Source organism: Hyaena hyaena, unplaced genomic scaffold (genome assembly GCF_003009895.1).
Source record: "Hyaena hyaena isolate Hyena2069 unplaced genomic scaffold, ASM300989v1 scaffold_119, whole genome shotgun sequence".
In the NCBI taxonomy this organism is placed as follows: domain Eukaryota; kingdom Metazoa; phylum Chordata; class Mammalia; order Carnivora; family Hyaenidae; genus Hyaena; species Hyaena hyaena.
Window position 1 is genome coordinate 1100789 of NW_024080750.1, and position 14320 is coordinate 1115108.

General features: G+C 48.6%; 1 protein-coding gene, 1 long non-coding RNA gene and 1 pseudogene across 4 annotated transcripts in view; 2 read left to right on the forward strand and 1 right to left on the reverse strand.

Annotated features, from left to right (window-relative positions):
- Positions 1-3901, reverse strand: part of RAB22A (RAB22A, member RAS oncogene family) — a 56803-nt gene extending 52902 nt beyond the window's left edge. The window contains exons 1-2 of one of the 2 annotated variants that reach the window (XM_039236868.1): positions 3569-3901; positions 2501-2580 (exon numbers count right to left, since the gene is read on the reverse strand). In XM_039236868.1, the coding sequence (XP_039092799.1) occupies positions 2501-2580; positions 3569-3604 (116 nt within the window). In that variant the 5' untranslated portion in view covers positions 3605-3901. The remainder of the gene's footprint in view (positions 1-2500; positions 2581-3568) is intronic. The other variant, XM_039236867.1, reaches the window with a different exon arrangement.
- Positions 3023-12490, forward strand: LOC120234866. 2 transcript variants are annotated; one of them, XR_005529229.1, is made up of 4 exons: positions 3023-3128; positions 4211-4255; positions 8652-8923; positions 12473-12490. It is a non-coding gene; the product is annotated as an uncharacterized LOC120234866 (long non-coding RNA). The 2 variants fall into 2 exon arrangements; XR_005529228.1 differs by lacking the exon at positions 3023-3128 and adding an exon at positions 4017-4059.
- Positions 12491-12627: 137 nt separating this feature from the next.
- Positions 12628-14320, forward strand: part of LOC120234865 — a 66587-nt pseudogene continuing 64894 nt past the window's right edge.

Here is a 14320-nt window from a genome sequence, read left to right on the forward strand (position 1 = left end):
GGTCCGTATTTCCATCCCATGAGCTGGACCTCATCCCCTGTAGAACTTGGTATCCATCCCTCTTCCTGTCCTAAATCCCTCACTCCTCCCATACTCACGGTCTTCCCTAACGGTTCAATACGTCATATGGGGCAGGGCGAGGGGAGGCATGGGCCCTAAGAGCCATCAGACCTGGACTTACATTGGAGCTTTCTTTGGAGAATGGGAATTTGGCTCTTCTGTCCCTCCTGCCTCCCTCTGCACATATACCCTCCTTCCACCTTCGGGAAGTGGGAATGAAAACCAGAATGAGGTACTACCATGCATCCTCCAACACAGCTGAAATTAAAGACTGCATAATCTACTCGTCTTCCAATATTTCAGCGTTGGGGCTTCTAAGTGCCTTACATCTCTGCTGTTTCCCTCAAGAATCAGCCATTCCTTTACATTTGGCCAAGCTCCCATTACATATTATGCTTTCAGAGCACTCCCACGTTTCTCTTTTGTAACACAGATAAAGGTCAAATAAACCATTTCCTACATGTTAGTTTTAGAAACTATCTCTTTCCTCCTTGTAGGGAAAGTCCGCGAGGGCAAAAACTGAGTCTATCTACATTAGGGGTTGGCAAACTGTTTCTGAGAAGGGCCAAATAGCATATACATTTTCAACCTTCTGGGCTACAGGACCTTAGTCACAACTATTCAACTCTACCATTGAAGCCAGAGAGCAACAGAGACAATATGTGAATAAGTGTGACTGGGATTCAATAAAGTTTTATTTATAAAAACAGGAGGTGGACCAAAGGTCCAGTTTGCTGCCCCCTGGTTGAAATCACCAGCACTCAGTCCAGCACCTGGCACATAGAAGTACTCAATGAATACAGGAAAAAAAAAAGCCTTGTTTTTGGCAATTCAATGGAAACCAACCAGTAGGCAGAGAAGGTGGTTTCAGTGGAATGGTGGGGGTGGAAGGGAGGCAACGGTGGGTAGAAGAGTAAGCAGCAGTTGAGGAAGTAGTTAGTTCTCTTCCAAGGGTTCCCGCCACCAGCAGGGCAGGCTTGGGAAATGGTATGGGCTTAGTAGAGCAGGTGACCTAGGGACATGTCTGCAGGCCACAAGGAGGCAGGGTGCGGGACGAAGAAAGGGAGAAGTGGTAAAGGGAAGGCTCCAGAGCTCAGGTGTGAGGGGAGGTGGTCACAAAAGGAAGAAGACACCTGCTGAGGCTGAGAAAAAAGAAAAGAGGAAAAGTGGAAAGAAACGAAGGGAAAACCTCACCTTCCACTTTCCTGTGAAATGTGAGCCAAGACCACCTGGTGAGGAGAGTGAGTCAAGGTGGGGAACCCCCGTGTCTGTCAGACTGGGGGGGCTGGCACACGGGTACGTGGATGCCCAGGACAGGGCTGCTGGCCTCATCCCCACTACTGGAGGCTTCCCCCTCCCTGTTCTTATCTGAGAGAGCACTCTTCACCCAGGTGGTGTCTGGATATTCCAGAGCCGGGTTTGCAACTCTGACCTGGTGTGAAATGTGTCGCTCACTGAGTCACCGGCACTACTTGCTTTCACTTCCTGTCACTTCCCTTTCCCAGGCAGGTAGCGACAGGCAGGCCCTAAGGCGGATGAGGTCACGTTCTAAACATGTGCGCCTACCCAGTTGTTTCTTGAAGGATACAGAAGGCATTTTAATTTCAGAAAGTTAGTGGTGGTTTCATCTCCATGCCCGTGGATGTGACTGTGTATGTTGTACAGTACTTCTGTATGAGCCAGAATTGAATTTTTCTTTAAATGGAAGAAACCATTTGATTGGGGGTTTGCCATAAAAGTAGCCTAGCAGCTATTTAATTTTATAAGCCTAACATAGTATTAAAACCCATAAAACACCACTTCTCACAGCAAAAGCCTTAATATTGCAATACTTAGTTACTCTGAAAGGTTTTCTCACCGTCAAAAACCTATAGCCAGTCAATTTCACTTACACAAAAAACCAGATGCCAGGAACAAGCTGCCATTTCAACATTAATTTATTAATTTAGTATTCTTACTAGTTCAGGGATGTGTGACAAGGGTTCAGACAGGTAGCAGTGATGACGCGGCCAGCAGCCCTGTCCTGGGCACGTCCACTTACCCATGTGCCAGCCCGCCCAGTCTGACAGATGCCTCCTCCTTTTCAGGAAAAGAACTAAAACCATCTAAATGTCTTTTAGTTGATGTCCCTGAAAGAGTATTATCAGGACCTCTTCTGTTTTATTTCAAAATCTAATTGCTGTTCCTACTTATAGACTGAAGTATATTCTGCCAAGTAAAACTTTAACTTTTATTTTTCTTTTGGAGTCGTCACCTCACAAATCAAAAGATAACTTTCCTCAAACACACCAATCCTCACGGTACTTTCAAGTCTTTCCAGAGATGATGGAAACTGTCACCCGTGAACGCACACCCACTCCCCCTCCCGTAACACACTTTTCAATTGGGAAGGATTTCTAATACACCTTTAGATACATATTCAATAAACTTAATCTCTTACCCTATCGTTGGGTTGATGTTTGGATCAAAACTGTCTTCCACGAACCGCCACACAATGCTCGATTTGCCTACACCTGTGTCCTGAAAGAGAAGGGGGTGGGTGAACACAAATAAATGAACTTGCTCACAGACAGCGAAAACTACCTTGTGCTGGAAGTTCAGAATTTCAAAAAATCATCATATGTGTTAACTTTTAGAAGTTAAGGGAAACAAAGAAGGTTTTCATAGACATTCAGTGGGAGTAATGAGTGTTCAAAATGCTTCAAAACCCCTGCAGGAGAGGAGTTCTGCACTTTTTAGGAGGCATCAGAACCTTTTGAAAAACCCAAAGTTTCCGCTTAGGGTGAAAAGTGACAAACTCTCGTATTTAGCGTAAGCCATGAACTCTTGAATTACTTCTGAGTAATCGCTGATAAATCACAGCCCCACCCTACTCGGGAACCGGGAACACTGTGATTGGAGGCCCTTTCAGTCTTTAAAGCAGCAACGCAGGCAGGAGAGCATCAACCTCACAAAGCGGGACTGGAAGAGACAAAGTTGCCCTGACAAGGCCGGAAGCTGAAGCTTCCAACTCGTTTTTGGAGTTCTGCGATGTGAACTTTCCCCCAGGAGAGGAACTCGCAAAGAAGGTGCGGGGGCGGAGGGATCCCACAAGCTCAGCAACTCCAAACAAACGAGAAAGGAGAGGGGCGCTGCTTGTAAAACCTGAAGACCTGCTCCTGGTTTTACTCTGGAAGACTCGGCCAACTTCGAACCAATACCGTAGTAGGAAACTATCTGGGAGCCGCTCAACCTGGATGCAACGGAGAGGCAGGGACGGCTCTTTCCCCCCGGGGGACGGGAGGAGTCCTTGGGCTCCAGGGAGGAACAGGGAGGGGGGCCCTCCGGCCAGCACGACCCTCAGGAGCCGGTGGCAGGGCGGGCAAGGGTGGCCCGGGGGCCGGAGGGAGGGTCCCGGGGCAAGTCCCGCACGGAGACTGGGGGAAGGGGCGGAGGGGACTTGGGCACGGTTGGGCCCCCGGCCTGCCCGGCCCCCCGCGGCCCTCCCGGCCGGCCCGCCGCCACTCACCCCCAGCAGACACACTTTGAGCTCCCTCAGCGCCATGGCCCGGGAGCCAGGGGCGCGGGCCCGCCGCCGCCCTAAGTTGAAGAGGGAGAGGCCGGGCCCAGCACGAGCATCCCCCGGCGCCGCCGCCGCCGCCGCCGCACGGCTCAGCCCCGGCCGCGGGGCGCGCAGGGGCGGCGTCCGTCCGCTCGCCAGCCCTCGGCCCGTCCCGTCCGCCGCCAGGCGCGCGGGGCCCGCCTCAGCAGCCCGGACGGTGCCTCGGCCTCCCGGGCGCCGCTGCCGCCGCCATCTTGGGACGCCTTGCCGGGTCACCTGACCTCCCCGCCCACCTCGGCAGCCACCTTCGCCGCGAGGGCGGGGCCGGCCGGCGCCGCGAGGCTCGCGGGGTGGAGCCGGCCCCGAGGGCGGGGCCCGGAGCCCTAGGCCCCGCCCCTCGCCCGCCAGTCCCCGCCTCCCGCGCGGACCCCGCCTCCTGGCCCATCCCAAGATGGCGGGTGAGTGGGGTTGGCTCCCTGGGCGCAAGGACGGCCCCCTCCCCCCAAACTGGGACCACCCCCGGAGGCCCGGGGACCCCCGCCCGCCCCTGAGCCCGCCTGCTGCGGCCCCTCTCCTTAAGTGTAACTCTTGTGTGTCTCTGGTTTTCAGAGAGCCCTCTGTACTTTGTGGACTTGCACCATGACTTAGATGATTGTAAGTAACAGTCGGGGCGCCCCGCCCCTCCCGGGGAGCCTCTCACGGGATTCGGGGTGCAGGGAACGCCGGGGGAGAGCTATAGGCCAGCCCCTCCCTGTTGGGACAGAACCGCAGGACCCCCAACTTCCTGGACGCACTTGTGGCGGCCCCTCCTCACTGGGCGGGGCGAGGACGGGGAGCCCTCCCCTCCTGGGGGAGGACTTTGGTCGGTGTGGGGAAACTCCTGACTTCCGGTCACTTTCTCTGCCCGCTCTTCCGCGGCCGCAGGCGTGGAGGGCGGGGGGTTCGTCCCCAAGTCCCGGTGGGAGGAGGCGCGGCCACCTTCCACCCTGGGTCTCCGCTTTTTCCCTGGGACTTTTCCCAGTGCCGCGGAGTTTCGGAGCCCCTCCGTCCGTGTGAGCGGCCACGGACTTGCACGGACTCCTCACGTGGACTGGCCCCAAGCCGGCTCCGTCACTTCTCCCAAGGAGCCCTTTGGCGCCGGCCTTCCTCGGGCGGGTCTCCTAAACTTGGCCCTTCCTGCCGTCTCCTTCTCTTTGGAATCACTTTAAGGACTGAGGGCTGGGGGAGAGTCATCCTGTAAAAGCAAGTCCCCATTTGTGGTAAATGAAGCATTTCCTTTCCGGTCCACAAACATTTCTTGAGCACCTACTTACTCTGGGCCAGGCCACGTGCAGCACCTTAGACCTACGGAGAAGAACCAGAACCCTGGGCAGCGCCCAGGGGGATTCACAGCCCAGGAGGAGAGCTGACTTGTAAACAAACCCACCAAACCCCGGGATGTTTGGCTGGTGAAGGAGACCTGTACACCCAGCAAAACAGCTACTGCTAATTTCCGTCCCTGTCTACAGGTGCCCAATAGCGAGAGTTGGTGTTTATTGGAAACTTACCACACGTCAGGCCCGGTTTTAAATGCTTTACAGACATTATCATCTCTTTTAGAAGGAAGCAAATTGTTAAAGCAGGATGGCACTTGAAGGGGTAATAAAGAGCACAGGCTCAGGAATCACATGGCCAGAGGATGAAGGAGGTCCTGTGTCACTCTTTACTGGCTGTGTGATCTTGGCCGAGTCACTGCACCACTCAGGGCCTCAGTGGCCTCATCTGTACAATGCGCATAATAGTGTTCCATCTCAAAGGCTTTTGTGAAGGTTAAATGAGTAGAAGGTTTAGCGTGAAGCCTTTTATATAAACACTCAGGAAACAGTAGCTGCCATTGTCATTGGTATCCATGTGATCACTATTCATATTTATTTAACCCCTTTGAGCCAGGCGCACTGTAGACCCCAGGTTCACAGAGAGGAGTGTTTTCAGCCAGTGGGTGTCCATGAATGGAAAGAATGTAGCATTTCCGCTGGGAAACATCAGTGAGCTTCTGTTCAGTCCCCGTTTATGGATGGATTTGATATTTGGCATGGCTGGAAGAGCCGATTGCTGGCTGTTTTAGTCATCTAACAAATCACCCCAAAACTTAATGGCTTAAACCAACAGTATTTTATTATTGCTGACAGTTTTTTGGGTTGACTGGGTGATGCAGAAGCTTCATGTGTTCTAGTTGAACTCTGGGAAGGTGAGACAATCTAGGAGGGCTTCACACACAGGAGACCTCACGGGACTGTCGGACGGAACCTCTGTTCTTCCCCAGGTGCCTTTACCACTTGGTTTGGTCGGGATTCTCAAAGCATGGTGGCTGCAGGCAGTTGGACCTCTTTCTTGGCGGCTCGCTTCCTTCAGCCTTTTTTGTATATATGTACTAAAAGGAAGTAAGAGACTATGGGAAAAAATAATTAGGATTTTTACTTTGACCTTGTTTGAACAAGTATTGGGTATTTGAGCCTTATAATAGAGGAGGTCCTAAATGTTCTGAAGCCGACTGCGGAAGACTTGCCCCAACGTGGAAGGAAACTGCCATTATGGCTCTGAATATATCCATGCCTTGTGTATTTCAACTTGGGGAGTCTCGTGGGGCTTCCTATTGAGGGGTGGGAGCTGCGAGGTGCTGTGCTTTATGACTTTATAATGCAATTGATTTAAAGCCCTAGTAGGCTGGCCTGTTTCCCCCCGCAAACCCCCGGGTCCCACCCTTACACCTTACGGCGCTGGCTTTGGGAGGCATTATCACACCATGATTGACAGACAGCAAGGACCCTGAGGTCCTGTGAGCTACTTCTTGCCTTTAGTTGTGTCCTATTGGGCAAGCAGGTTGAATACTCACTCGATCCATTTAATTTCTTCATCTGGAAAATAATGGACGAGTAAGAGATGCCTCCTCTGACTGATAGGATTAGATGAGATAGTACACATAAAACATTTTAGCTCAGTGTCTGATGTAACAGGGTTTTATAGTCAATGAATTCATTATTATTATTTTCATCATCATTACTAGTGCCGGGCTTTCATGGAGTATTTTCTGATTCAGTGTTTATAGCTCCTGCTCTCGGAGGTAGCTGAGATTATGGCAATTTTACAAATGATAAAACTGAGAATCAGAGAAGTTAAGTAACTAATCCAGTGGTGCCACAGCTCATAACGGTAGAACTAGCAGTCATATTCTGTTCCTTTTGACTCTTGTTCTTTTTTTTTCTGCCACCCAGATCAACCTCACAAATATTCTTAACCTAATGGCAGGGGCATGGCTGTCAGTTTGAGTGGTTTTGTGTCTGTCGTCTTCCTTGGGTGTTTTGTCTGAGCGACGTGGTAACTGCTTCATTTAGGCTATCCGTCGCTTTGGGCAGGGACACAGGTCATCCTTTTTATAACCCAATGTCCTGCATGAGCTAGGTGTTTAATTAATGTTGTTACTTGTAACAATAATGGATTACAAGGCTTGTCTGATTTACTTTGTGATTCTTGATTAAATTTGGCTAACTTAAAAAAAAGCCTTAATGAATGGATGCCTTGTTTTTTAAAAATCATTCAGAGTCTTCAGGCCATCGCAGCACAGAAAAGATTTAATTTTAGGGAGTTAGCTTGCTAAATTCCTTCTCTCGAGAGCAGAAAGTGTGTGGGGTGGCCTGGCATATTGGTCCGGCGGAGGATTGCACTGGAAAGTGGAGCTGTGTGAGTTTGTGCCTAAGGAGCCTATGAATTTGCTTCCAGCATGTGCAGCCTCAAGAGGTACGACTCTTGGTAAGATTTGTTGCCCATTAGAATTTAAGTGTATGCCAGTGGTAGGTGGAAAAAAAATCAAAACAAACCGAGTGCAATCTATTGTGGATAAAAAGAGACCTAAGTGACTCATCAACAAACGCAATGTGTGGTCATACTTGGGCTCTTAGTTGAACAAACCAGCTTGAACAAGACATTACTGAGACTGTTGGAGAAAATTGATCTTGGACTGGGTAGTAGTAGATGATATTAAGAATGATTACTAATTTTTGTCAGATGTGATGGTGGCATCACAGTTTTGTTCAAAGGAGAAAGGCCTTATCTAACAGAAACAAGTATTTATGGGTGAAATGATTTGATGTGGGAGGTCTGCCTTCAGATACTGCAACAAATAATAAACAAGCACAAAGTTGGGAAGAAGGGTAAGTGGGGAAAAAACGGGCAGAATATTGATACTTGTTGAGGCTGGCTCCTGGGGACATGGGGGATTATTACATATACTCTTCTCTTTGTTTTTGCCTATGTGTGAAAATTTCCATGGTAGAGTTTTTAAGAGACAAGATGAAAGTTTAAATAGGTATCAAACATCTGCACAAAGAGCTGGAAAGCTGGATTCCCAGTTCGGAAGTCACTGCAAAGCTACAGCAAATTGCCTTTTAGCTTCAAAAGACAGACTTTTGAATATATTAGCATTTAGGGAACAATGTGTTTGTTTTCAGATGTTTAGTTTTTAAGAGGTATCTATCTATGAAAGAAATTGGGAGAAGGCATACTTCTATTGAATGGAAAACCTAGGTGCCAACAAATGATATCTGAACTTTGGTAGAAAACAGGATTAGCTAAGTCAGAGGAGTATAGACAAACTCCTCGGATCTTACTGCTGGAAGGAGCAGCGTATGTTTAAGCTTGAATAAAAGACATCTTCCTGAGCAAAAAGCATTCCATGTCACCTGCTTTGTTCCAAGTTGGTAAAAATGTTCTGTTCAAGAACTACGGGCAAGTTGTGTGCCCCCAAAGTGGAGAAGCTGTATTCGTTTGATCCCAGAACCAAACCGTTGAACTTTTTCAAGTTTATAAGATGAACTTGAATAAAAGATTGCAATTAAAAAAAAAAAAAAAAAACCCTCCCTGTTAAGTGAACTAGTTCGAACCGGAACAGGAACTTGAGTATGCTAATACTTGGGAAATAACAACACGATCCAGACATGGCACTGTTCTCTAAATCAGAGACGGGCCATTTTTTTTCCTGTAAAGCCTCTGATAGTAAATATTTTACACTTTGCAGGCTGGAAGGTCTGATGCAACCAGTCAAGTCTGCTGTTGTAACCTGGAAGGACCCACAGACCTACGTAAATGAATGGGCATGGCTAGTTTCTAATAAAACTTTATTTACAAATACACCCAGTGGGCTGGATCTGGTCCATGGGCCAGATCATTCTGGTTTCATTCTTCAGAGCCTCCGCGTGTATTCGCTAAGCCAGCCTTCACAGCTGTCTTTCCCACCAGGTTCAGTTTGAAGAGCTGAGCTCTATCTTCGCACAACCTCTGTTTTGTCAGGTAACCTGTTTACATATTGCTCAAAGTTCGCATCTCATTTTTCCTGTTGGTGTCCTGGGGATAAAAACATGTACCTCTTTCCTCCCAGCAGGATGAGATGGCAGGGAACAGAGGGTCACGGGGCGGACTCAGTATCCCTTTGCTTCCCCTCCGATCATTATAACGCATTTTACTTTTGTTCCTCTGTATTTTCCATTTCCTGTGAGACAAAAAGATGAACATCAGAGAGTCCCTGAAATTGTCTCTGGTTAAAAAGAGAAGGGTTTTTTTGTGTGTTTTTTTTGTTTTGTTTTTTTAGAAAGTGTTTTTCTAATTTTACTTATTTTTGAGAGAGTGTGAGCAGGGGAGGGGCAGAGAGGGAGACACAGAATCTAAAGCAGCTCCAGGCTCGGAGCTGTCAGCGCAGAGCCCGATGCGGGGCTCAGACCCACAAACCCGGAGCTCAGGACCGGAGCCGAAGTCAGGCACTCAACTGACTGAGCTCCCCCCCAGGCTCCCTGAGGCAGGATATTTTTAACTTTATTTTGTCACCAAGCAAAGCTCCCAAGGGGCACAAAAAGACTCCATAACTTGCCCCGGTCAACACAGCTAGTGGCAGAGGTGGAATTCAAACCAGGGAGTCTGGCTACAGAATTTGTACAAAGCCACCATGCTTTGGCTTTAGTCCATGACTACTGTTTATTAAGGACCTAGTAAGTCCCAGGCACGCACCAGGCCTTATGGCCACAGAGGAGAATACTTCAGACCTGATTTCTGCTCTCCTGGAGCTTTCAGTCCGTCGGCAGAGATAGCCTTGAAAAAGCCAACATGAATGAGTGAGCCAAGTTCAGGAGTGGGGAGGGGGGCGGTGCAGGACGTGTGACAGCCGAGTGTGATCAGAAGTGTCCGCCAGGGCTCTTGGAGCGACGGGGTTGCCGCTGTGCCTTGAGTGGCCAGAGGAGGCTTGTCTGGAGCCCTGACAGGCGCTCCAGGATTTGAATAACAAGACGGAGGTGTTGGCACGTGGCACCGGAGAAGGCATCCGGGCATGGCAGGCAGCAGGGGTACCGGCTCTGCGGCTGGGCAGGCTGGTTGTGGGCCAGGACTTGTGTCCTGGGAGCACAGTGAGCCCTGGACACAGGGATGGGCGCGGGGGGAGGGCGCTGCCACGCGTGACCTCTGGTCCCTCACAGGATAAGGGGTTTGCCTTTTGCTCAGAGGGCCGTGGGGTGCCACTGGAGAGTTCTGGTCAGAGCAGGGCCCAGAGCCAAGTTACACGGTAAGGGACAGACTGTGGAGAAACAAGCCAGGGCTGGAAAAAGCCCTGTGGTCCAGGGATCCGGGCAAGGGCATTGGGGTCTTGATGGAGGAGGTGGGTGTGAGAGCAGCGAGCAGGGTCAATAGGCAGTTCTGACAGGGGAGAGTCAACTCAGAGACAGACCCTGTGGCAGCACCTCTGCCTCCCTCCACCCAGGCTGGGCTGGGCGCCTCTCCTTGCCCTCCCCGACCCCGTCGCGGCATCTAAGCCCAGCGTGGCCAGATGTCTGTTCCTGTCCATCAGGCCTGCCCTTCCCCATGGTGGATCCCCAGGGTCTGGCATGCTGAAGGGCGACAGAACACACCTGCAGCCGTTCACGTTGACTAAATAAACCAGGCAGTACACGAGGGTGGAGTTTGTGCTTTCTGTCCGAGACGCTTTTGAGGTGTGTAAGGGACATCCTGGGGCACAGTCTAGGAGGCCACCGAAAAGCGCCCTTGTAGGGTTCTGGAGCAGAGTTAGAGCTGAAGAGAGTCATTAGTGGTAGATGGAAGCTGGAGCTGGGGAGTGGGGCCCTGGGCAGCAGAAGGTTCTAGTAGCGAGCCCTGCAGAATAAACATCCCAGAGGTAAGAAACCAGGGGACCCTTGAAGCCACCGGTTATGTTTCTTTGGGTTGCTTTGTATGGGTTGATCATCCATGCTACCTGCCACAGAAGGTCACCAGCCTCGGGCTTTGGTGGTGCGGAGGCCTCTGTGACCTCATGGGGGCTTTTCCAGTGCAGGCAAGGAGCAGAGCCAGACCAGAACCAGTGGGGAAGGCATTAGGAGTTAAGGCAATGTCACCTTTAGTTCACTAGCTCCATGGTCGTTTATGGAGCAGCCCACACGTTCCAGGCACTGACTAGCAACTGGGCACTTGTGGGAATGGTCACCGTTCTTGTGTCCTCACAGCCTAGCAGGGAAAACATACCCTTTCAGGGAGAAGCAGCTGGCAGGATTGAGGTCAATTGCTTTTCTTGGATAGAAGAGCCCAGAACACATTTGCATTATTTAGATCTACTATGAAAACCCTTAAAAAAAAAAAAAGATTTGAATGGCCCAACAATTCTACTCCAACAAGATGTGAACATATTATTCTCAAAAAGACATGGTCATAGTAGCACTATTCGTTTTTTCTATTCTTAAGTCTTCAGCACCCTTTGTGGTTTCAGAGCCGAGTTAACTTTATCCACAGATTAACACTTTGGATGTATTGCATAGGTTAGGGGAAAAAAGTCAAGTAATAATTATTTACTGACCTATGTAATGTTACCTGACATTGTATTCTTTTGCTCTGGATAAATTCTGTTAGTAATTCTATAAGTAATCTTTTTTCTTTCACGTTATATATCTATATAACATATATGAAATATACTTACAATTTATTATTTTAAAATTTTTAATTGAAGTATAATTAACATATAGTGTTATATTAGTTGTACAGTGTAACGATCAACAATTCTATACATCACCTCTCATCACAATAAGTGCTCTTACTAAATTTTTTTATGATTATTTTTGAGAGAGAGAGAGAGGGACAGAGAGAGACAGAGCATGAGTGGGGGAGGGGCAGAGAGAGGGAGACCCAGAATCTGAAACAGGTCCAGGCTCTGAGCTGTCAGCACAGAGCCCGACACGGGGCTTGAACTCATGAGCCATGAGATTATGACCTGAGCCGAAGTCAGACGCTAAAATGACTGAGCCCCCCAGGTTCCCCATGATAAGTGTGCTCTTAATCTCCTTTATCTGTTTCACTCATCAGATTGTAGCACTATTCTTAATACTCAGAAACAGGAACCCACCCACACATCCATCATAAATACAATCCACCATGTATGAATCGTGGTTCCGTTTATACAATGGGAAGCTTCGTAGTTGTAACAGTGAATGATCTACAGGTCTACCCAATAATGTGGGTGAACTTCACAAACAGAATGGTGAGTGATGGAAGCCAGACATGAAAGGGCACACACTGCATGATTGTATTTATACGAACTACGAGAAGAGGCAAAGCCAACGACATCCAGGCTGTTCGAAGGCAGGAGAGTGGTCGCCATTGGGGTGGGATAGGAAGTGGAAGGGAGCGCGAAGGGCTTCTGGAGATGCTGGTAAAATTGTTGAGCCAAATGCTGGTTACACCAGTGTGTTCAGTTTGTGGAAATTCGTCAAGTGGAACACTTGCTATTTGTATGCTTTTCCGTGTAGTGTTATGCTTTGATTTTCTAAAAGGTACTGATTTTTTAATTTTTTTTAATGTTTTATTTATTTCTAGGAGAGAGAGAGAGAGAGAGAGACATCGTGATCAGGGGAGGGTCAGAGAGAGAGTCACAGACTCTGAAACAGGGTCCAGGCTCCGAGCTGGCAGTCAGCACAGAGCCTGACGCGGGACTCGAACCCACGAACCGCGAGATCATGACCTGAGCGAAAGTCAGACGCTCAACTGACTAAGCCACCCGGGCGCCCCAAGGTACTGATTTTTAAAATCAAGGTGCAAGGGAGAGTATAACCGTGGACGGAGGGGAAGGAGTCAGTGAAAAGGGGAAGATGACATACTGACATTTTTAAAAATAGCTTTTCATTTATTTGCTTTAAGTCAACTCTACACCCAACCTGGTGCTGGAATTCACCACCCCCAGATCGGGAGTCGCATACTTCGCTGACTGAGCCAGCCAGGCGCCCCCATAAAGGGAAAGACGGCAGAGCAGAACGAGTGGAAGACTGTGGGGGTTGGACTGTATGAGACGAAGATAGAGTTCGGTGCATCCATAGAAGAGTGTGCTTCTTTCCAGAAGAAGGAGGGCGACCTTCCTAGCAGTTTGGCCAAGGTGGTCAGTAGAGAAGTGACTTTACGTTGGTCAGCATTGCTTGACAATTGCAGATATTTTGAACAGTGGGAACGTCGAGACCCACGTGCACAAACACAAACCCAGAGGTTGTTGGTTTTGTTTTACAACCTGTTTTCCTTTTCGAATCTGACTGGAGAAGTCACTGCATATTTGAGTAATATCTTTCCGTTCAGTAATACTATGTAACGTCTGGCCTCTCCCACCTCCTCCACCTCCATCCCCAGCAGGAAAATGGAGATGTGTAGCGTCACAATGGAGCACACGCACTGCTTTGAGCCGCAGAGTTCTTTCCTATCAGGTAACCCGAGTAAATGTTTCCCATTGACCGTCAATGTAAAAGTCAGAGTCATAAATAATGACAGGTTTTGGAAGCCGTGATTAAAGCCACAAATCAAAGGGGAATTTCCATGTATGCATGGTGTGGAAAGGATGGCTGCTCATGAATTAAGTTGGTCTTTTCAGCCAGCCCATGGCGTAGTGCTAGTAATAACCATCAGAGGCCCTCAAAGATTTGCAATATAAAGCATTATGCATTGGTCGGATCTGCTCATACAAGAACTAATAAATCAGCGTGGGTCTTGTTAGAGGGTGGCATTTATATAGAGAAAGTTTGCTCAAGCAACTTGCTGTTGAAATTTAGTTAAGTCAACAAGGACCTGCAGTGTGCAGGGGTCAGTTTTCCTCCAAAAGCCAGTGAAGAGTCAAGAGTGTTCTTTTTTAGATGGGCCGGGTTCATCCAATCTAGCTATTAGAAATAGTTCCAGTAGAGGAATCTGCGTTGATGAATGAAACCACTTTAAATAACACATTAATGGATGATTTACTGCAGTTCCCCCCAAAATCGTTTAAGGCCTTACAAAGACTTAGTATTTGTTCATCGAAGAGTGGCTAATGAGACAGTCTATAAAATTATCAATTATGTAAGTTCCACATTATTGCATTCTCCTTTTTTTTTTTTTAGTACAAATTTTGCAAATAAGGCTAAAGTCTTTCTTGGTCACTATCAACCAATATGCTAACATTTTGAGATGGACGTAGACAGAGTGGGCCACATCTATCATGTTCTCCCCACCGATGTCCCTAGTGCTGCGTCAGAGACAGGATATTGGACTGTATGGATAATTAGGCTGGCCCAGGGTGGCGTATCTTACATAGGCTTGTAGTGACAGGATGACATGTTGAATGGGGAATCGTAAATATTGGGAATGCCTGGAAAACGGATTCTTAATGAAAATGTTTGGCGGGGTGGACATGCTATAACATTCTGCCTCCAT